Below are 25602 nucleotides of genomic sequence, written 5' to 3'. Positions count from 1 at the left end.
CAACAGTTTCTTTCGGAAGTCTACGTGGTCTATTAAGGTATTTACCATGCATTACAAGATATTAGAATAATTCCGTATTGATGGTTTTCACTTTACAAAGGAAAAATTAAAAATATCCTCCTAATTCAATACAAATCATAATTCCATCATTAGATGGAGCAATAAAATTCAAACATGTTTCGACTCCTTTGAGCCATCTTCAGTGGAATAAGGGCGGAGGTTAAAGTAAACTACATAATACAAGCTAAAAAGTGCTAAAAACATAATAAAGGAAGAAAAGAAAAAACGAAGGAGACATGGAAATAAAAACAGTAACAATATGCAATATTTACATCACTAGATGGAGCAATAAATAACTCGCTGAGACAAATTCAGTAAAAAAAAAGGGTTAATGAAAAACATAATTGATTCCAAAAAGTGTGCTAAAACTAAGATGATCTAGTTTTAGCAACATAATTGAATCCAAAAAGTGTGCTAAAACTAAGAAGATCTAGTTTTAGCAACATAAATGAATCGAAAAAGTGTGCTAGTTTCACTAGTTTTTGCACACTTTTTGGATTCAATTGTTTTAACATTAACCCTTTTTTTACTGTATCATGCACTGGGTGACAATTAGTGCTCCCTGACAGATTTTTCTCCTAATTTTTTCGAACTGCTGGTCTAGAGAAGGCATATGTTGAATACAAATGTGGATTGTGTTATCAACTATCAGAAAATATTGTGGGGAGGGGGGATAGATGTATTTGTTGAAAATTAGGGTTGCTTTAAAGATTGATGGTAGAGTTGGACATTAATTTAAAGAGATAGCTTAGGGATATTGCTAACTTATCCAGTTGACCACAACTGATCTGTGGTGAATGCATATGAAGGGTTCAGGGGAAAAATGATCAAAGTCCATTTGTTTCACTTTATACCTCTCATACAACTTACGTACTGTTAGGTTTCTTCAGACAAATATACCTTGTTTAAGTCATGCAAGCTGTAAGGCGATGCCAGAAATGTGTGGATCTTTTTTCACCCCGCAATATTTTCTGATAGTTGATAACACAATCCACATTTGTATTCAACATATGCCTTCTCTAGACCAGCAATCTGAAAAAAATTAGGAGAAAAATCTGTCCGGAAGCACTAATTGTCACCCAGCACCTACATACAGTAAGTACCAAACTGAATGACAGAAGATAAAAACATCTGAGCTTGATAAACAAGATTGATTTAAACTTCATTTCTAAAAAAATTTCACTACACACACATGAACTATAAAAATTTAAGAGCAAGACAACACATTTGGATAGAAAGGAAGCATTTTCACAGGTGTAAAACTGAAAATGTTTCTTGGCATCATGAAAAAACTTGTATTCTAATGAGAAGGACGGAACTACTTTAATTCGATAAATGTGGCTATGTCTGGTTGAATTTGGGATGATTGCAACAGAATATCTGGTTTGACATTGAGATGGAATCTATATTTTGTTTTAGTAGCCGAGTATGTACAGAGTCCTGATTCATATACTGAGGGAGGCTTTCACGGCCAATATCAACCGACAAGCTTTGATGCCCTTCCAGGACATCGGCTATGCTAACATATTAAGCAAGTGACAATTTCAACTACTCTATGGTAGTTCTTGTCAAAACAAAATTAGACGAGTAGACAGTTGCTCGTACTTTTATAGCCACAAGAAGCAACCAGGCTAGTTTTTGGTCAGTCTCCTTGAGTCACCGCACACTGTTAATCTGCAGGCCCTCTTCTTTCCTATCGAAACAGTTTTCATGTTTCATTATCTCCACAACTTCAAGGTAGATACGAGCATGGCACTAACCATTTCACAGTAGGCGGCGAGGTTGGCAAGGTCCACTGACATGACAGATGTACAGTGAGTTTCTCTCAATGGTAGGCCGGAAGGCGTGCACAGCTTACCTGTCTCCTGTTGACTCATCACTTCCTGTTACACAGTGCAGCGACAGTACGGTAATGCCCACACTTCGCAGTTCAGATCCGTGCCTAGAATGTATATTACGTGTTGATCTATCGCTCCAACTGTTCGAGTTGTGAAGTGATACTTCGGGGTAATTCACTTTGGCCTCCATATGTGTATACGGTAGAGGAAAGGGTATTTATGTACGATAATAATGTGAAAAGAGGAAAGGGTATTTACGTACGATAATTATGTGAAAAGAGTCTTGCAGGGAAGTCGTTAGGCGATTTGTAACAATTTCCAGGTGTACCCCTCCACATAGAGAGACCGTGCAGAAACTCGTAAACAAACTTGATAAGAAGTAGTTAAAAATGTGTACTTAACGAGGAAAAAGTAAATGAAATTGCAGAAAGATTAGAACATAAGCCTACAAAATCCCCAAGACGACTTGGACAAGAAGCCATGGTTCTGAAGAGGTCAGCATGGCGGGCTACGAAAACATTATTGTCATAAAAGGAAAAGAAAGTTCCACCTGATAAATACATTTTATTTACATGTAATGCAGATTATCACATGTCTAGGACCGGTTTCAACCTCTTAACAAGGTCATCCTCAGCTACATTAGAATCTTATTTGCATTTTCACCTTATGCCTCATAAAGAGATTTATGACATACTCTATTGTTTAACAACATTATTTAAAATATTTTTTTATACTCTTGCTTAAAAATTTTAAAAACATTACATCATAACTGAAATTGTGACAAAACAAGCTTATATCTTAATATACACATGCAATTGTAGCGGAATGAATTCGTCTTTAAGCTTAGTGAGTGTAAATGTTTACCATAGGCGTTTTGCCTATTCAGTTGAAATAAGCCCCATTTTACAAATGTATAGTCATATTTGAGGGGAGCTTTGTTTATATTCGTGAATGTTATAGCAATGAGCTACCAGTAAAATATACTAATTAACTAAAGTTGCGTGTTGATAAAATGTTGTATTACATGTTCACATTAAAATGTTAAAGTATGATAATGTACTTAGTAGACTAAATTGCGTGTTGACTTCAATAAAATTTTACATATTCACATTAAACTGTTATGAAGTATGACTAATGTACTTTGTGACACTGAAAGTCTAAAATAGCTGTTGGCCTTAGTTCTTGCATTATATTATGTTGTTGCATTAAAATACTGGACAAATTTGCCTTTTACAACATTGTAAGATATGCTATATATGAATGTCTTTTAAGTCCAAATAGTAAGTGACAGCACTTCCTTATATTTTATAAATGCAAATTCAAATTACAAGCTTTAATATGCAATGCTTATACACTTTGTGTATGACTCAACCACTTTTTAATTGACTTGAACATATTCTGGCCTGTCTGATGTGACTGTTGTTCTGGAATTTTCTCACTCAATGTCGTAAATGTTCGTGGTTCCTTTCCCTTTTTATGAAGTTGGCAAAATTACTGTGGGGTGGTTGTGATGCGAGTTGCTTGGCTGTCTGTCGTGTATTGTGTGAATGCGTGTGAATCAGAGTTTCGTAAGGCGATGCCAGAAATGTGTGGATGCAGGAGGAGATAATTTCCAACATCTCTTGTCGTAAGGTACGAGCTTATTTTCTTAATTAATAATTACTAATTTTATTAATTCTTATTTTCTAAATTTTATTAGTTATCTCATATCATGCAAGGATAAAGTGAACAAAGTGCTGTCCTTATTGCTATGCCACGGAGCGGGGAGTGATGAGTCAACAGGAGGCAGATAAGCTGGGCATGCCTGTCAGCCAACCAATGAGAGAAAATCAATCAATCAATCAATCAATCAATCAATCAATCAATCAATCAATCAATCAATCAATCAATCAATCAATCAATCAATCAATCAATCAATCAATCAATCAATCACTACCGATCTGCACTTAGGGCAGTCACCCAAGTGGCAGATTCCCTAAGTGTTGTTTTCCTAGCCTTTTCTTAAATGATTGCAAAGAAATTGGAAATTTATTGAACATCTCCCTTGGTAAGTTATTCCAATCCCTGACTCCCCTTCCTATAAACAAATATTTGCCCCAATTTGTCCTCTTGAATTCCAGCTTTATCTTCATATTGTGATCTTCCCTACTTTTAAAGACATCACTCAGACTTATTCGTCTACTGATGTCATTCCACATCATCTCTCCAATGACAGCTCGGAACATATAACTTCATACCAATATTGGACATTATAAATTTTCCAGCATTTTTCAACATCTATATACATATTACTTAGTCGAGCAGCTCGTCTACTTTCTCCCAAGTCATCCCAGCCCAAACTTAAAAATTTTTAGTAACCCTACTCTTTTGTCGGAAATCACCCAGAACAAATCGAGCTGCTTTTCTGTATAATAGCCATAAGCAGGGTGATGCAATGAATAGATTGATATTATTGTATCCTACGACCAACTGCATAACCAGCCAGGCAATATGAAGTTCTACAGCTGACATCAAGATGGAGCCTGTGACAGCAACAAGGAAATGAGTATTTTGGAATGCACTTAGGATATGTTTTGGTAATCAAGATTTGAAAATAATGAAATCATTGTTTCCGATTATATGTTCACGGAAACTACGTTTTCCTGTATCATTCATTCAAATTACGGGGTCCCGCGAACACCCTGATTAAATCACACTGTAAAAATCCTGCAATATCCGTTCTCCGAAGAAACGACTTCCCGGATCAACTGTCCAGAAATTTCAGTCCCAACAACGCTAAATCCTTGCTCACGCGTTTTTCAACAAACTGTATCTCATGAAAGGACAGCTACGGCATACTTGCGGATCTTGGTGTTAACATCCCGTCACTGCGGTAATTTGAGGAAGTACTGTATTGGAAAAGCGATCGACGCTGAACTTGCATAAGGAACCATCTTAGCATCGCATTTGGGTGGTACTGTTTAGGGAATCCTCAGAAATCATAAAGCAGAGTGTGTTCACAGCAATTGGAAGGAGGCAGAGTATATTTCGACAGCTCTACTCGAATGATATAGATGTTGATTCCCATAGGGAATCTGAAATATTTGTCCTGAATGAGCAAATTTATAATACCAATTTAAATGGTCCGTTATTGGACATTATAAATTTTCCAGCTAGCTCATTCTTGGTTGCCATTTAAATTGGTATTATAAATTTGCTCATTCAGGACAAATATTTCAGATTCCCTATGGGAATCAACATCTATATCATCTGATGGCCAAGCAGGCATCAATTTTTAGTGATGAGACAAATTCTCTTAGTGCATTGGCACTGCCGGTGGCTCCAGTTAGCCTACGCAGTGGCCTCCACGGTATGCACTAGCCAGCGTATTGGTAGGTGTGCTAGGTACCAACTGATGAGCCCACCCTAGCACACGAGGGCGAAACGCTGGCAACCAAGAATGAGCTAGCTGGAAAATTTATAATGTCCTCTACTCGAAGACGAAACGAGTTTTCTCAAATGTTCATGCGATACTTGCGAAACGTCTACATTATGTCCAGGATTAGATGTATATTTTTTTTTTACTTTTTTCCCAAGTGTATCGTCGAACAGGTTTTCAGCACTTCCCTCAGGGCACTGTATAATCACTGAGCTTTCAGGCAGAAATCGAAACTGTTCCTTCTGAAGTAACACACATTTAGTATTTGAATATTATCGTACATTATTATGTTATCGAGACAAGAACAGTTGTTACACCTTACATACATAAAGCCATGGGAGGTTTTGGGATTGCCTATTACTGTTTTGCTCCTAATATAAGACTGGGAATTTCACGTTTTTGTCTTAAAATATTATAAAAACCGCAGTCGTTTTATTTGCGCACGTTACATTTAAAAACGTTTAGTCATTTCGCACTTGTACCGATTTGTACAGCGGGCACACTTTCTAGCTGAGCTCAAGGTCGTGAATAACCGTAATTTCGGAAGTGGTCATGATACTTTTTCCTCTTTCCAATTTCATTGTGATTAGTGACAGGCAGAATTGAATATAATGCATTCGAGAACTTGAGAATCAATACTTACATTAAAAACCATATTCTTGAGTTCAACTAAGACCAACTACAATATATCAGACCATAATATCAAAACCAAAATAGTGGGCGTCATAGGAGGATCAGCTGCCTACTGTTCAAGATTACGGAGTCATCTAAATAACTTCATTTGGATACGAAAGCTCCGCACACCAGATTTCCTTCCTCCAGGAACTCCAAGATTAATGTCAAAACCATGTACTTTGCAGATAATAAATGAAATGATTCATAATAAACAAGAGGATTAAGAACGAATGTATTAGTTAGGTTAATGTATTACCTTAGCATTGCTTAAAATATGAATAACATAACAATGACAGAACGAAACATGTAAGGAAATATGACATGCAATAGATACATTTTATCTAACAAACAGCTGATTCCACTTAATATAGTAATAAAGGATAATATTGTTCCTTTTATGAAGCTATACGATGGCGGTAGATTTGACGATATCCATCAATGCAATCCTAACTGAGCAGTTACAGAAATATTAAGACAGAATTGCTACGGTAGGAAATTCAAAGTAAGTTAATGTGAACATACAGGCTTACATATTACATTCAACATTACATCAGTAGACGAATAAGTCTGAGTGATGTCTTTAAAAGTAGGAAAGATCACAATATGAAGATAAAGCTGGAATTCAAGAGGACAAATTGGGGCAAATATTCGTGGATAGTGCCCTCAGAAATAACAGTACACTCATTATATAAAATCTTATGATTTGTTATGTTATGATAAATGCTAGTAGCTAGATCAACTTTATCTCTATAACTGTGGGATACAAGGAATTCCTGGTCAAATTTAGAGCAAGCTTTAAACAGTATTCGTGCGAACCTATTCTATCAAAGATATACATGATGAGATAGAACCATGATGCAAATACAGTAGAGACAATACGCGACACTTACGGATTTAGCCTTGTTAAAATGGGAGACAATTCGACGGTGGCGCTCCTAGTGACTTGACCTGAAAAGTCGTGCTAAATTCAAATATCTATGGAAATTCATATACGAAAATGGATAAATAAATTAGTCTAGAAAGAAAGTATTATTGAGATATTAACTTCGAAGTTGCTAAAGCAATTCTGGGTAAATGAATGAAGAATTATTTAAAAGGTTATTATTTAAAGACTGAAATTAGACATATAAACAAGATGTGAAATGGACTGCTTTGAAATGGGTTGATCTTTCATTTATGCATTACTTTTCTTACTTTATCATTCCTGCCTGAACTTCTATAATTAGATTATCTTTTTTCTCATTTCAAAACATTGTATCATCACATGAAGACACTTGTCAATAAAAATATCGGCACATTCCTTACACACATGATGCAATGAATTAACATTTAAAAGCTGAAAAATTTTCCTCAACATGAAGCCTACTAACAGAAAGAAAATCTATAAAATCCCGGCTTTAATCTGAGAAGAGGGATACAAGAAAGAAAAGTATGAAAATGCTGTCGATAGTGATGCTTTGAGAAATATTTATGTACAATTAGAGTAAAAATGTAACGTACCCTTGGCTGTATAGTCGAGGATTTTTAAAGTCGCTGGCCTGGAAATGATCTGAACAGATCTTAAAATTCTTATATAAGCGTAACGTCCCTTCTTTCTTGTACACCTTATCCAAATCACTTCTATGACATTTAAAAACCCACAGATCACACCTACAACAACACATCGGTATTGAAGGTTAACTGCTGCACTATACAATAAAATATGCGTATTATATTTCAAGCCAGTTAAAATATGGGTCGAGCAGGTCAGAAGATTATGAAGTACTATAAAAATCTCTTTGTCACTGGAAGAATATATATGCAAACACAATATTACTTACATTTTCTTGTCACGAGAGAAGCGAAAGAAAGACAGCACTTTCTTCTCTACTTCATAGTGACTGCAGCCAAACACAGCACATACCTTTCCCCTCATGTTGAGAGGAGATATCAAGGAATGACACAAGCTACTCTTTAATTATGTCAACTCACTGGAAACGCATAAATTACACCAAAAACTTCACACACAAATACACGTGCTGTTATGACAGAATCAGTAGTTCTCAGGTCTACCCCCTAGAGAGAGCTCTAATAGCTGTCCCTCGATATCTCGCCGAGTGTCGCGTATTGTCTCTACTGTATTTGCATGATGTCAGGTCTGGGTAGGAGATAGGGATCTGCGCTCAGATGGCCTTCACTTAAACTGCAGTAGTACGTATAAGTTAGGAAATTTGTTTGGAAGGGTTATAGGGAAGTACATTCAGGGAAACGGGGTTGTCTAGGGAGCAGTGATAAGGGTACAGAGATCTGGAAGTCAAGTAGGGATGACATAAAAATGTTAGTGTTGAACTCTATAAGTATTGTAAAGAAAGGAATAGAATTAATTTAATAGATATATATATTTACCAGATATTGTAATAGGAGTTGAATCATGGCTGAGAAACGATATAATGGATGCAGAAATTTTCTCACAGAACTGGAGAGTGAATCATAGAGATAGGATAGGAATGGTGGGAGGGGAGTATTCATTCTGGTGAAAGAAGAATTTGTAAGCTACAAAAATGTTAAAGATGAGAAATATGAAATTCTAGGTGTAAGGCTCATTTCTAAAGATAATAGGCAACTTGATGTCTTTTTACGGGTTTCGCATAGTCAATTTGTGCAGAACAAACTGTACACTGTCTACTGAGGCTGGGAAGCGACTGCGTGAAACTAACAAGAAACTTGTGCATTCGAAAGCTGAAACTAATAACTGAACTATCATTCCAAACAAATGTTATTTTGCTACATCTTACTGCATCTATATCACTATCAGGAATGAAGGCATTCTGAAAAATATTCACTATGATATAAATCCTATTGGAGGTGGAAAGATGTTCGTAATTGTAAAATGACTCCCCAAATTCTACAGTTTATCCCAGCTGTTATACAAAAGGTCTCGGTTGGCACACACCTATTTTCTTATGAAACACCCGCACAATCAAGATACTCAACACTTCGAAACAGGCATTCCTTGACAAGATATCATCAAATCTACCATCATCTTGTACCTTAATAAAAAGAGCACTATCATCTACGTTAAGTGGAAGTAGGAGTTTGTTCTGAGGTCATCAAAAGTAGATCAAATCTTAGCAAAATTCAACTCGACTTCCTAAACTACTACCACTTTCTGTTGGAAAGAGACGCTTCCTAATCACAAATAGTGGTTCAATACGTTGAACAGTTTGGCCTTAGACTTAATTTTCCCAGTGCATATTCCTTATATGTTTCTCCCTTAGAACTGTACATTCAGGGAATTTAAAAACTGAAGTACAATATCTGTAACAGTAGAATTTTATCTACAGCATAGTACGCAGCACGAATGATCCATTTTCATAAATGCTGTAGCTGTTATAGCACAATAGACTGTTATACAGAATTATTTACACCTCTAACACTAGGCCTACAAAATCTGAAGTACTCATTAATGACCACGTGTATACTTTATACTCAATAACGCAGATGAAATAGTACTTCCTATCCTCTAAACACAACGTAAACAAACATAACAATGTGCGAACCACACATCCCTTACGACCATCACGAATTCCACCATTTTCCTGTCAATCGATAGTAGAATTAACACTAGAACCGCCGGAATATATTGTATACCTTGAACCGCCGATGCGGTCATTTTGACTGCTATTGAAATTAATATATTTTCGTTCTCGATACACACGGTTACTCATTATTATCGTTTTACCTCTGTTTATGTACATTTGTTTATGAGTCTCAGTATTGAATTATCAATAAAAAGACGCCACTCACTGATTACACTATCGTCAGAAACATGCCACTTTGAATATGGAGTAAGTCCTGGATTTCCTTTCAAGGGTGTATGGTGAGCAATCCAACCAAGTAACATCTTCCAAGTCTGCCACAGTCCACTCCCTGATGCCATCAGTGCCCAATAGCGCATTATCTGGCCATGGGAGGCTTTACATTGGTTGTTGTGTCCCCTATTACACCATGATTTACGGGTTACTGTTTCTACGTCTGTAATAGAATAATTAAAAACTTGTCAGTACTCAGCCTATGCAAGGCATCGTTATAATCTGAATACGGCATAAATCAAGGAATTACATTAATTACATTAAACGGTTACGATGGGCGTACTCTATTGTTTTACACTTTATTTTTTGTACGTCCGGGTATGGTTCACATTTCACCTTTGAAGATGGTGACGTGTAACTAGTGTCTTATTCCACTATTTGGTAGCAGTACACGAACAGAGGCCAACGAATGCACTCGTCATAGCCATTTCATAACAATAATGTCAGCGTAGGAGCAGACAAAATGGAAAGCTACCGTCAGGGACAACGCTATACGACTTGGTTGAAGGTGTGACCACTTCAGAAATTCACCGGCGCTTGGTGGCAGTCTGTGGAGAACATGCGCCGTCACGTAAAACAGTTTACAAGTGGTTGGAAAACAAGGCGCACGTCAGTGGACAAGGGAACCAGTTCTGGATGGAATGTGACAGTGTCAACACCAGCCAACATTGCCCAGGTCGAACAGGCCATCCAAGGAAACAAATGCATCACATTTACGGAAATGGAGGCATCCACGGGAATTAGCCGAAGGTGTCATCCACGTTGGTACCTAGAATCTTGTCTGCAGATGAAAAGCCGTGGCATGTGGACATGTGCAGAGGATTTTGCAACGCTATGATCAAGATCCATCCGACTTCATGGTTAGGCTTGCGACTGGTGATGAGACATGGGTCCATTACCATAGGCCACAAACGAAACAACAATCGATGCAATGGAGGCTCAGGGGCAGTCCACCGCCAAAGAAATAATGTTTGGGAATATGAAGGAACCTCTGCGTGGTCGCCGTTTTGCGGATTTTGCAGAACTGGACACAGCTGTCAAGGCATGGGTACGCAGCACTCCGAAAGAATGGTTTCAGGAAGGTCTGGAGAGACTGGCACATCGATAACAAAAGTGCATACAGTTACAAGGAGATTATGTTGAGAAGGTAGACGTAAGAAATGGTGTACTTCATTTGGGTAGAAAAAAAATAAAATGTAAAACAACACGGTATGCCCTTTGTACTAATATCAACTTACCTTCAGCCTGAACAATACGGTTTTCAGCGTGATATGAATCACTGCTTTCTGAGTTATCACTTGTCTGGTCGTAAGCTTCGTATGCATTTTCTCTTTTTAGGTCCTTTATATCTGGGCCACATTTTAAATCAGACATATCTTCAAGAATGTCATGCAATAGACTCAGCAACTGATGGTTAGGGGACATGTTTACTGTACTGTGACAAGCTGACGAATTGACAAAAGCTGACGAAGGATAACACTACCGGAGACACAGCAGAAATAATGCTCGTACAATTCATAATATATCCAGTTCCACTGTTGTGGTTTTTTAAATTACCGCTGTTGACAGGATAATTATAAGTAGATGATTATATCTCAACGAGAGGTATGTGTTACAATATATTTTATTATGATAATTAATACAGCGGTCAAAATGACCGCTCCGGCGGTAGTAGGTATAGCCGTTACTAACGCCCCATCTATTGATGCAAAATTAATTATATTTAATATGGATTTTCCTAGGCACTAATCACGAAAAGTCACTGCAGCTCAATATTCTAAAATAAAACTGTACTCAAAATTGAGTTTGAAAAACGTGTAGCGGTCATTTTGACCGCTCCGGCGGTTCTAGTGTTAAGGTCTGAGATACTGTAGTTGGTCTTGGTTCAACATAACATGACATAACCTTGAAAAGTCGATGTTGGCCTAATTTACGCGGTACAAGATTTCCATCAACCGACTACGAACAGCACGGTATACAGGTGACCAAATTGCAATGGAAGATTAAAAAAAGGGATTTTGCCATCATGTTAGGTGCTTTTGTATCTAATGTGCTTTATTTTATTAGATTAGAGAATTAAAAACTACTTGTAGTCGATTGTTATTTGGCTTGGTGTTATTAGGTTTTTAGATTAGTTTAGCTGATCGAAGTTGCTAAACTGAAAGAGGTTTTCAGGGGAAGCTAACAAAGTTTCCCTGGTAAAAATGAATGTAAAGTTTTGACACTTAACTCACGTACCGGAAATTAATGTTTGAATCCGGCCCTGCGGTTTAACTTGCCTGCCTCTCACCTGGAGGGCCCAGGTTTGATTCCTGGCCAGGTCAGGAATTTTGGCCTGGATATGAGAGCAGGTTCCAGGTCCACTCAGCCTAAGATTACCTTTAGTTGAGGAGCTATCTAATGGTGAGACGGCGACCCCAGTCTAGTGAGCCAGGAATAACAGCCGAGAGGCCTTCGGACTGAGCAGCGGTAGCTTAGTAGGCGAAGGCCCATTGGGGTTGTAGTTTGATTTGATGTAGGAGTGTTTGTAAGATAATAATTATACATATTTCATTTTTGTGACGCTTAGCCAAATTGTTGATGGTTAATTTGTTCCCAGATTTTCCGTTGACACATGTTGTATGAATTTTTTTTTCCCGTGGTCCTGTCAAAAATGGGGAATCGAGGTTCCACTGTATTCACGTTTCATAATGTCTCTATTTAAAAGCTCTTTCAAACAGCACTTTGTCAGAAATCGCTAATTGTCTGGATACATCCACATAGAATTACAGAAATTGCTGTGATTCTGTGTCACTCCACTTTTAGCATAGCAGTCGCTAGTAATATTATTCATAAGCCAAAAATAATCGTTTGGTTTAAAAATACCTTTTCTTGGTACTAGACCCACTTCATGATTTTCATTTACAGTTCCAACAGCAGACCAATGGGAACGAAACTAAAACTGGGCATACACTCAAAGTTTTCTGTGCCGGTACCAACATTTTTATTTTAGTCATTGAAAAAGAGGAAGTTAAGTTATAGTTTGGATCCTGTGGTGAAACAAGTCTAATATTGCTGTTCGAAAGAATAATTCACTTTTCCTTCTCTGCTAATCTGCGATAATTGTACCACTTACCGTAATCACTTTCGACCATCCATGAGGTACAGTATACGTAACACGAAAAACACTTAATAAAACTGTCACAAAATGAACAAAAATGACTTTCACTTTCATGGACTTCTTCAGAACTATTGGTTTTATGGCAAATTAATGGCCTTCTCGATTCAATCAACACCACGTGGTTGTCTCTAGGTGACATCCATTCGCTGCCCTCTTGACTAAGTTGCAGCCCGAAGTCATCTTGATACCCGTACACAGAACCAAGGGGGGCTGTGTTTCAACATTTACGTGGTATTTATAATATTATTATGGACAGCTTTTCCATAAGCGGAACAAAAATGCCTTTACTCATGTTAGGAGTTTTCGCTTTTCAATACTACAAAAGTGAGCACATTCTAAACACTTGTTTTCAAACTATTAGACCTTTTAATTTTTGCCGCCCTGGTCCCACGCCCGTAAGGCCCATGTCTAAATACAGCTCTGGCAGTATGTAGAAAGGTAGGAACATGAGGAGGAACACACAATAGAACAAACACAACACCAGCATTGGGGCTTCTCATGTTACCTTTCTACACATACCTTATCATTCAAAAACTGAATTCATGAATTACACAACTTTATAGAAATATGTGAAATGTCAAACATCATCTTAGGATTTTGGCATATATGGATATCGCAGGACAAAATTTTCACATCACTATATTCCTTGTAGTTCACAGGAAGAATTGCTACAAACAGAACTCAAGAATGTACAGTATACAGGAGATCATCATCTTACCTTCTGGAGCTGCCTATGTTTGACATGAGCATGAATTACATGACTTGCTGCTCTCTGGACCATCAACCCAAACAGATACTTCATCAATCCATACATCACAGTTGGAACAACTAGAGACCAAACTGGCAGCATTCTTCCTGCATCATATGTTCCAATAAAAATAAACATAAATTACACACCAATAAACATACACTACTCATTTTCTTTCTAAGATATTATCCAAAATATTCTAAGGAGAAAAAGTACAATTTACAATGTAAAATGCTCAAAATTTACCCGAACTAATATCTTTTCCCTCAATATACCTAATAATTAGTAATAAAACTATACAAAGGAAGTATCCAGGTAAAATCCAACATATGCATGTATAATCTAAGAGTTCAAATGTTAAAGGCTTCCTTCTGCTGTAGTTAAATATGAGGCAAGACCTGCAAGATTTAAATGCCATTACTATCATAAATAACAGAATTCAATCAGAAGATGTTTCATCAATTTCAGTTGAAACAACACCACTGCTCTCAAGATGCAGTGAATTGCTTGTATTCAACCACAGGAGTCCAATAATACTAATTGGGCACAGGGATACAGGTGGTGGAAGGGGCTATGAACCAGTTATTGGAAGTCTAAATTTAACAGTGTTCTGAAGAATCTTGTCAGTGAGCTGCACCTGCTTTATATCATGTCCAGAAGCTAGAAAAAACTACTGCAGATGGCTATCACCAAGGCTCAGTTCTACTGCCACTTCTATTCACTGGACACTTATGGCAGAGCTGCACTTCTTCTAATACAGCTTTTCCCACACTTGTGGGGTCGCGGGTGCGAACTGTGTCGCGCGTGCGTGCACACGCGCGCGCGCGCACACACACACACACACACGTGGATTTGGCCCTGTTTTACAGCAGATGCCCTTCCTGACACCTACTTTATATGGAAGGATATGTGGTGGTTGGTAGTGTAGTGTATTGTCTGAACATGAAGAGGAAAGTGTTGGAACAAACACAAACACCCAGTCCCCGAGCCGGAAGAATTAATCAAACACAATTAAAATCCCCGACCCGCCGGGAATCGAACCCTGGACCCTCTAAACCGAGGCCTCAACGCTGACCATTTAGTCAATGAGTCGGACTTATGGTGGAGCTGCACTAAAAAACATTTTGAATCCTCTCTATGCTAATGTCATACTGCAGGCTGCTGAGGAAAAGCTTGATATCTAACACCAAATCCCGGAATAAAACAAGTGATTGACTCACTACGGACAACAATCCAACAAAAGGAAAACCAAATATAATGTAAGACCTTCAAGAAATCAGAACACTCCCAAGTTGGAGAGAACCTGCAGTGAAAGAAGAAGTTTATATTTTAGGTCTACATTTGCTAACTTATTTCTTTCTTTTATATTTATTTACTGTATTTATTTAGCATACAGCTTTTAGTGCCAGGAATGTCCGAGAACATGTTCAGCTCACCTGGTGTAGGTCTGTCTATTTGAACACCCAAGGGCGACCTACAATGTCTGGGTGTCAGATGATGATTATGGTGATAATGAGGTAGGGAGAGGGCGAAACCCTGTGTTATAGCTTACTCCTGTTAAATAAAACCATAGTGGCTGCTCAAGGCTTAACATCCTCATCTGACGGGTGAATCACCAACAGTATCATATGCCCACTCTCCACATGAACACTGCAGAGAAGTTTGGAATGGAATCCAGGCTTTTGGCACACAATCTAGTGATTAAAAATTGTATACTGGCACCTCTTCTACCCTGCTGGTTAACATTCTGCTGATGACATTTTTTTCCACTAACGGGACTTGAACCGGCGAACCATGGTGTCAGACCATATAGTCTTGATGCCTTATTGATCATGGAGGTGAGTAATTGCTGATTGCTAACATATCAAAACTGTGAATATGAGAATTAATGCAGCCTCAATTAACTGGCAAATGACTGGTGTCACCTGCAATTGCCAGACAGAAGACCACCTAAAATCTAAGATTTATCCATCCTGGTGCACTCTATAGTACCAAGGGTTGGCCAACTATGAAGGAGGCAGAATATCAACTAAACATCATGGAAGAAAAGATGGTGAGATGGTCAGATTTGCCCATACTTTCATGTGTGACCCTTAATTTTAATTTTGTTATTAATGGCACCTTGGGAAAAATATAAAATAATTATGTACTGAGGACATGCACCAAATCAAAAGATTTTGGGAAAAAGGAGGACCTGTGTTCCTAATGTACTATTCATAACAGTTGAGAATGAGAGGCATTCAAAATATAGTTACAAGTCGCCCAAACCGGAGAGCACTACACAACAATAGTGGCACATTTCCCGATTAGAGTACTGTACATATTTGCAGCAGCTGTAGTACTGGTAAGAGTTGCATTGTAGTATGTGAGTGAAATGGATCAAATGGAAGCATATTCCAAAGTAGAAGTACTCACAATGGTATACATTGTTGGCAAAATGTCTAAATTGCACTGAGATTTGCCACGCAATTGTGGCAGTGTATAGACCAAATGCGGTGCCAACTGGCATCACTGGATCAAGTTTTCCACAGACATAAGAAAATGGATAGCTGTTGCACCAGTCCATGAGAAAGTGCACAACTACAATGGTTTGGACATAAACAAGAAATAGAATGATAGCATGAACTACATGCAGGAAATTGTCGGAAAGGGACCCAAGAGGCAATAATGGGCTGCATGACAAAGAGCTAGAAGCAAAGGGAAGAAATAGAAGTAACATATTCTTTGAAATGTACACAAATTATGACAGACTACAATTTATTCTGAATAATTTTTGAAGAGATTTGCTGCTGGTGAGAGATGATGTTACTGACTAGTAATGGTTTCTGCCTCATAATATTAATAATACATCGTCCAGAAGAATTAGTAAAACACTTTCTTGAACGTATGTCGTAATGCATAAACAATAATTGATAATTAGCAATGCTAAAAGACATTTTACAGATAAATTACACAACAGAACATAATTTAATTCATAGTCATTTTTACAAAACAAACTTAAACGTCCAAACAGTGTCAAAAACAAAGTGGGAGTAGCCGCTCATCCAGTTAGGTTTTCTTCCGAGTTTCACAGCTTTAGTATAGTGTATGCCCTCCGTACACACATCACAGCTTAACATCTACATGACGTACTCTGTACAGGTTTACGGATGTCACTCAGTGGTATCCATTCCCATTGAATGAAAACCTGTGAGAGTTCCTGGAGAGTCTGTGGTGCACAAATATGCCTGCCAAACGTCCCAACACATGCTCAATGGGATTCAGGTTGGGACTCACCGGCGACCATTCTATCACTTGAATGTGAATACTGCTCAAGACGTCCCTGGTGTCATCCACTACATGTGTCCTGGTATTATCGTGAATGAGAAAGAAATCGGGGCCAACACTGTATGCAGCAACCACCACATGCTCCAACAAGTTTGTACGATGTCAAACACCAATGCCACTTGACACCATCAAAGAATCTTGTCCAAATCTGTCCACTTATTGTAGAAAATTTTGTAAGTAACGCTCACCAGGGCCTCTCCTTACATGTACAACGGCCATCACTTTGAGTCAAGGGAAATCGTAACTCATCTGTAAACAACACAACTCTCCACTGGCGAAGTTACCAATTGATGTGATTACAGGCAAACAGAAGGCGAGCTGCTTCATGCTCTCACATCAAGTGAGGCACTTGAACAGGTTGTCTGGGTCATAATTTCCTTTTGTGTAACCTACTCCTTACAGTCTGATCGGATACCGTGACTCCTGCTGCTCTTGTGAGGTGTTGTTCCAGTTCTCTAGCACTGGTGGTACGATGTGTCAACAAATCCAACCCGCCTACTGAACTGACCTGTCTTGATGTACTGGTTACATAACCAATAAATCACAAACAGGGAGACACTGAAGTCCTCAGCAACACAATGAGTCCACCCTTCCTGGATCAAAGCAACTGCTCTTGTGATTAGTATGTCATTAAGATGTCTCATTGTCATGCTCAAAAGTATACAAACTCAATAAATGACAACTTCATTCTGTTCACCCCACTATGACCCATCGACACACTAGTACAGTGAAACCTCGTTAGTACGTTTCTGCAGGGGACAATGACAAAAATAGTGTTAAGCGGGAAAACATACTATTGAATATCCCATTAACTCATTCACATACCATTTAATTGAACTAATTTATGCCTTGGTGTACCATTTATTTCCATTACTTTACACGATATTACCACCGACACTGAAAAAGCATGCTTTACAGAAACTTAATGAGAGGAAATATCCAAACTACTGTCAGACGTATTTTGTGAACTCTTTATGTGTATGGTAGATCATAAAACAGTCATACACGTGCTGCGCCACCTTGCACCACTGGCATTCAAATGAAGATTCCTTCCTCAGACCCCATGCCACACAGACTCTGCATCTCTGTGATAGGATAACCTCCTTCGTTGTTGGGGTATTTTGGTTGGAAAGTGTCCCCGGTGCTTCCCCTGAAGTCTCAGTGGTGTATCGCTACAGCTTGGGCGTCCTCATTTTGGATAGTCAGGCAACATCACACTTGCCAACAGCTGTTCGACCAAATTGATCCTGAAGCTGATAAAGCCTACTCGCTTCTTGCCAGGGTTGAGGAGGCGATGAATGACGTTGGAATTCAGCAGTGTCATGTCTAGCATGTAGAAGTTTTTTTTTTTTTTTGTATCCTTTTACAACCTTCCTCATCAAGAGGAATGGTGCAAGTCTCTGGTCATGGGAATCAACACCACCCATTTAACAGTAGTAGTCAAAAAAATATTGGGTCTGAACTTCTTTTTTCCATTATACTTTACCATTTCAAGGTAATCTGGCCTTTATTTCATACCAAGAGTTCCTTTTCGTATAATATTGCCCTATTTGTATCCTCAGTAGCTGCTACAAGACATTTACTTGCATAAGCATTTGTCTCATTGGTTAGATGCTCCCAAAAGTCTGTTAGAAATTCGTTCATAACTTGCAGTTCATTCGGGCATTGTCCTAGGTGCCTTTGAAAAGCACTATTTATTTCACCAGTTGTGATGCATGAATGATACTCTGGAGTATTACTTACATGCTCCCAGTTCCATTCCCTATCGTGTAAAATATGATTAGAAGCCGTTGGTGTGGCATCAGTTGTAGGCCTAAAATTCAGTGACATACTTGACGGCAAAACAGCACTTTGTTCACCCCTACCAGCACTCATGTGACATTCTAAGTCACACAAACTACTTTCACTACATTCATTTCCACTAAATTCTTTGTCGCTTATTTCGATATCAATGTCACTCTTCTAAAAATTCCATTATAATCGCTTCGTCACTCAACTTGGACGCAGCCAAGATTTCGCTTACGATGAGGTTATTAAGATACAGGTTATTCTTTCCACGGAATAACTGCACAGAAGAGTTTATCAAATACATCAATGGAATAAAACAGTTCTTCCATCGAACAAGAGGTTACCTTACTAATATCAAATCCTTTCACAAAGGAAACCAGCTTGGAGCGGGTCCGGAAATAAACACTACACACGGATGGAGAGATCCGTCAAAGAACGTCAAGGGATTAAAAACTATCCAACATGGAGATGGTATCACTCTACACATTAGTACATTTTACACTGTATGTGTAGTGTTTAAGGAGATAAAGGAGAGCACTAAAAAGTGTGAAAAAGTGGAGAGAATAAATATCAATAATTCTCTACTGGACCCTGTTAATGTAACAAGAGACTATTAAAAGATGTGAAAAACACGGAAGAACATATATGACATTCTTTTGCCCTTGGGCTCATAGAAGTAGCTACAGTACCTACATTACCTACATATTATAGCAGATCACTTTCTTCCTAAAACAACTGTATAATGAATTGTTAGTTGAAGCCTTAGGTTACTGACCAGTGAGTAATTAAACACCGTTTACTGGTCGCTCTGTTCGAGCATGAATTTCTCAGGTTATACTCGTCATACGTGATAAAGCACCTTCGGCCGCCATCTTGAACCCAAAACTTCGGCAGTACCAGAGGGCAAACCTTTGAAGTGGATTATCAGTAATCGCTCTCCACCCCCGAGAAAAATTTTGAGTCAAGTCCAAAGCATGTTCCTTCCTTCTCGATAATAACACCCCTTTTGCCCCCTCCTTCTAGCAATCTATTTGAAAGTATATCACATTACACAATAACATTTGCACGCAACCTGTTAGTTCTGTGATAAAACATTCCTTGTAGCTTGTTTTTCACGCAGCAGCTGCTTTTCAGTATAGTTTTTCTTGAAGCATTCTTCCCACTTCGATAACATTTTCGTCTTCTGAACCATAAGCGATTCCAGTGCAGATGTGCTTAAGGTAGGCCTCCCTTCTTTCTCAATCTTTCCGTCAACTGTCAGGTACACTTAAGGGTACGAACATGCCGAGTGGATTACTCCTCACTCAGTGCTCATAGCAGTGCTCTTCACTCATCACTCATCATTCAAAGGCGCACATACCGGGTAGGAGACCCTCGCTCTTTCTTCATTAATGAGGAAAAGTTTTCCATCCAGTTATGATTGTGCAGCATTCACGAGAAGATAGGGTTGTGTTCTTTATATGTAATTTTGTTTCGTGAAAATGTTCATACTCCTCTGTATACATAATAGTACTGGGCGAGTTGACCGTGCGGTTAGGAGCGCGCAGCTGTGAGCTTGCATCCGGGAGATAGTGGGTTCGAATCCCACTGTCGGCAGCCCTGAAGATGTTTTTCCGCGGTTTCCCATTTTCACACCAGTTAAATGCTGGGGCTGTACCTTAATTAAGGCCACGGCTGCTTCCTTCCCATTCCTAGGCCTCTCCTATCCCATCGTCGCCATAAGACCTATCTGTGTCGGTGCGACGTAAAGCAAAATGGCATACATAATAGTTAAGTATAGTAGCAGAAGTGATGATGAACTTATGATAGCACGCAAACTGTACTTGATTTCAAGTTCTGACAGAAGATACAGCGCACATCCAATTAATTAGAGAAGGCAGAGATTGGGTGAATTCCATCATTTATACCAAGAAGTGAAGAAAGACCCACAGAAATGTTACGACTATTGAAGAATGTCAATGCAGACATTTCAGTATACGACTCCTTGGCTGAATGGCAAACGTTGATCCCTTCGGTTCAGTGAATCCCGGGTTCGATTCCTGGCCGGGTCGGAGATTTTATTGGCGACATTAATTCTTCTGGCTCGGGGATTGGTTATTTGCGTTTGTTCCAACACTCTCCTCTTCATACTCAGACAACACACCATACTACAAACTACCACCGAAACACGCAATAGTAATTACATCCCTCCACATAAGGTTGACGTCAGGAAAGGCATCCATCCGTAAAACAGCGTCAGTCAACATGTGTGATACGGTTCGCATCCGCGGCCCCACAAGGTGTGGCAAAAGGCGGTAGAAAAATAAGAAGAAGAAGAAGAATGCAGACATTTCAATATTTGCTGAAGGGAATTGAAGGCAATATGAAACCACGGAAGTACAGCAGCTATCATGTCAGTCATATTTGCATTGAAGAAGAACTGGTCATTACAATAACGTAAGCAGTAGTAATATAATATTATTCTCCACTTCAATAAAGCAATCTGTACTGCATCGAAAGATTAAATTTACTGAGTATAAAGATAATATTCAACATGGATATTTTACCTTCAGTGAACGCAGGCCGATAATATTATGAGTAGGCGGCCGTGGCCTTGAGCCAACCAATCACAGAACAGCGCTCAAAAAGCACATCGCTCCAAAATCAAACCGATTTGATTCTTGAGGGAGGAGCGGAGAGAAGAGGGATGAGTGAAGTGCCGGCATGAACGCTGCTATTGAAATGTATGGGTTTGTTTTGCATCTCTCAACTTCCTGTGTGAAGACACAGGAGTGATGAGCGCTGAGCGAGGAGTAATCCACTCGGCATGTTCGTACCCTAACACAGTAAGTACAACATTACTGTAGGATTTATAGTGGAGAAGAGCAGCACCTGAACTCCTTCTTTCACAATGAATTTTACAACGCTTATGGGTAGCAAAAGGAAGTCACGATCGAATAAGTATCGTTGCCAACTCACAAGCATTGAAACGAGGACGATTTAGGAGAAAGGCTCGAAAGAATTGAACATTTTTCCTTCTCCTTTTTTCCTGTAGAAAATTATTTTTTCGTGAAGTCAGCTTTTCCGCAGTAATTTCTCATTTGACCGTAATTCCGTAATCGTGAGGTGAAACCTGTAATAATTACGGACAATTTGTAATAGTTGGCACCTCTGCAGTACTGGACATTGGTACGGACAGACTCGACGGTTAATAATAAAAATGTGCCAACTGTCAAACAAGCAGTTTGTATTTTTGTATGAATGGTACATCGCTTTACCATTGCCTGCATCTTTACATAACGTTTTAATGGGATAGGCATACAGTACAGTAGAAGTCCGTTATAGCCAGAATTCATAATACCGAAAAATTTACTTGCTATAACGGATTGTCGTCATATCCGATTTTTGTATAGAAGTCTGAAAACTCTTCATGCACTTTTAAATCGGTATGAAACAGCAATCAGTTTGTCAAAACTTGCATTTCCGTAGATGATATCCACACTACGGCTTACTTGTTTGTTTCGTAATCCGATACTACGTGTAAGTGTATGTTTAATTTCATTCTGAAAAAAATATAGTACCATATATCTCCAAATCCAAGATGAACCCCACTTTTTCCTTCAAAAAATTTAAATCAGGCTCAAAAAGAAGTTTGTAAAATCATATGAATGCCTTGTTGTACAGTAGGCCTACACATTTTTAGACTATCTTTAGACGCCGAAAACTGACTATCGTCACGCTGTATTTCTTTATTTTTGGCAGCTACACATTAACCATTAACTTAACATTGGCATCATATTACCGAAGAGAACTCGTTGCAAATTTTCCGGCAATACCTATTCCATGCATCTCTACAATACAACGATCCATCAGGAAATTATTCTTGCTGTCTATAAAACTGTTACTTTTACACAGCGTCAGATATAACCGGCTGTCGTTACACGCATGTCTCGCTTGTCGGGTTCGGCCAAATTCAGTGGCTAGCGATGTACTGGTCTAATCGCGAACGTTGAAATTCAATGAACGAGTTTATTGCGCCTCGGTATGGCCATTCCACCCTTGCTTTTTCGTGCACATACCTCACAATTTCATCTTCGACTTCTTTAAAGAGTCCTTGTTGCGGACCACTGAATGCATATTTTTTGTACAGTACGCATTTTTTAGCTCTTTGTCTTCACGCTAACGCCAAATATTGGCTTTAGTTAGGCCTATGCCGTAATTTCTTGCGGCTGCACAATTATTCTATATTTCCGAGTGTTTAATAAACATTAACTTATAATTGGCATCATAATATCGACTAGAACCCGTTGAAAATTTGCTGGCAATACCTTTCCCACGTATCTTTACAATATGACTATCCATCACGAAAATATTCCTGCTGTCTATAAACCTTAATTTTACTAAGCGTCAAGTACAATAGACGCGTTATGACTCTTCCACTGAGTAGCCATGGCTTTTCTAAGAATTTGAAGGGTCGCATGCTTTGATGCTATTCTGCAGATTTGAGAAACACACAGGCTCTGTACAACCGGTTGTCGCGGCTAGCGATGTGTAGTAAAGAGACGGTCGTTTATTGTCAACGAGTTCTGTGCACGTGTGAAAAGAAGCAGCGTGGTTACTGCGGTAGTTGCCAGTGGTATCCATTAACTTACTGTGAGGCCGCGAATGTAACAACCCTTGAGTTTTCGCATGAGATTCTGAGAAAAAAAAGTCTTGGATTCGGAGAAATACGGTATCACTACAGAGATTTCTGTGGCAAACACCTCAGCTTTCTTATTCAAAGAGCGTCACCTAACCTAACCGTATATGTAGCCTATCATGAAAACATATTTGAAACGCATGTAGAGAAATAACCTCCCCCGCGAAAATTTTACATGTAAATAGCCGTAACTAGACGCGAGAAGATATGAAATATCCTCTGAAATCAGTGATGTACTCTGCCATATCTTGAGGTGCATCACATTCTTACTTAATTTCCGTATATAACATTAAAATTAAGATATCGTTTACTTCAGTCTTTATTTTTAACGAGTTAACAACTGCTATTGGCCACGTTATTTACGCATTTATTACGAAAACGTATTTTTCTCTTTCATTTAGAATTTTCTTTAGAGAACATCAGTCAATGGGTATTACTAATAAACACCAACATCGCCTTTGAATGTCAACGAGAGAGCTCGCAAATGCACAAAGTGAGAAAACTATACCGTACCGAAGATGATCGATAGCATTTTGTTGCAAACGTTTCCGTTTTCTTATTCAAACAGCATCACGTATCCTAACTTAACCGTACTATACGTATGATGAAAACACACTTCAAGCGCCAGTAGAGAAACTATACCTTTCTCGCTACAAATTTTCATATTAACCTTTCCGTAATTTAACCAGACGCGACAAAATATAAACCAAACCTCTGAAATCAATTGAGCACTCCGCCATATCTCAAGGTGTATCCCATTCTTACGTAATTGCAGTATTTAGCCTCAAAATCAACCGGTCGTTTAGTCAGCCTTAATTTTAACGAGTTAACAACCGTTATCGGACACGTTATTTACGCATTTATTACGAAAATATGTTCTCTTTCATTTCGATTTTTCTTTACGGAACAACTGTCGACGGATATTACTAATCGACTCCGACATCGCCTTCGAATATCGACGAGACAAATCGCTAGTGCACATAGCGAGGAAACGATGCCGAAGGTAATTGATCGCATGCAATATTATCGCTGGGGTGCATAAATATCGGTAACGGAAAAATTGTGCGCGCTTAATCGCTCGTAATAACGGATGCGCCAGTGATAGGGTTCTCGCTGTAACCGAAGGACGATACACAGTTTAATATAGGAATTTTGAAGGGACCGAAAAATGTTGCTGCCATAACAGATTTCTCGTTATATGCCGTACTCGCTATAGCGGACTTCTACTGTATATGGGAGCCTTGTTACTTAACGGCACCCCACAAATGACCTGTCAAAGATCTGCTATTGATGCACTATAGACTTATTTTATCTCCAGTCGTACCACAGTGATTTAAACCATCTTATCACAAGATCAGTTATTGGCATTACCTTCAATTTTTGTGTTGAGTGGTAAAAAAAAAAAAAAAAAAAGATTGTTGCGTGACAGCCTACTTACGGACTAATAGGATAATTGTGAGAAGTTCTGTAGCGCGGTACATATGGTATCTGCCTAGCAATGGATAAGAAAAGGGTCGTGAAACCACTCACTAATGAAGAAAAAATTAAAAACCTTCAAGAAGTAGATAGGAATCCGCATCTTAAGCGTGTAGAGTTGGCACGAACGTTAAAACTAGCACTTTTTACTTTGAACACTATTGTCGGCAACCAAGACAAAATAGAAAATGCGTATAAGCGAAATAGAAACAGAACATGAAAACGAGTGCACGAAGGAAAATTTCCGAAGTTGGAAAGAATGATTTTGAATAAATAAATTTCTAACTTCTGATTGGAATGCGAACTAGGCTACAAGCACAATGAAGCGTGCTGGGTTATTCAACAATCTCACCGACAACAAAGACCTCTCCATAGAACAAAGAATATATATAAAAAAAAAAAAAAATTAACCACTTTTCCCTTTGAGAAAATCAAATGATCATAGATACATTTCTCGATCATGACTATTGACCAACGGTGCTACAGTTACACTTCCGTTACACATTTTGTAGCGGTAACTTCCGTGATGCATAATTTCGGGTGACTCCCAGCCCTAAGCTATGTATCATAATCTATAAGTTTC

At 38.6% G+C, this 25602-nt stretch overlaps 1 protein-coding gene across 2 annotated transcripts in view; it reads right to left on the bottom strand.

The window, feature by feature from the left end:
* LOC136858417 (mitochondrial outer membrane protein SLC25A46) overlaps positions 1 to 25602 on the bottom strand; it is a 114385-nt gene that overhangs the window by 39475 nt on the left and 49308 nt on the right. The window contains exon 6 of one of the 2 annotated variants that reach the window (XM_067137943.2): positions 13721 to 13873. In XM_067137943.2, coding sequence (XP_066994044.2) covers positions 13721 to 13873 — 153 coding nt within the window. The remainder of the gene's footprint in view (positions 1 to 13720; positions 13874 to 25602) is intronic. The other variant, XM_067137944.2, reaches the window with a different exon arrangement.

The sequence above is a fragment of the Anabrus simplex genome, chromosome 1 (genome assembly GCF_040414725.1).
Source record: "Anabrus simplex isolate iqAnaSimp1 chromosome 1, ASM4041472v1, whole genome shotgun sequence".
Lineage (NCBI taxonomy): Eukaryota > Metazoa > Arthropoda > Insecta > Orthoptera > Tettigoniidae > Anabrus > Anabrus simplex.
Note: the sequence above shows the minus strand (reverse complement) of the source record. Positions and strands in the feature narration are given on the sequence as shown.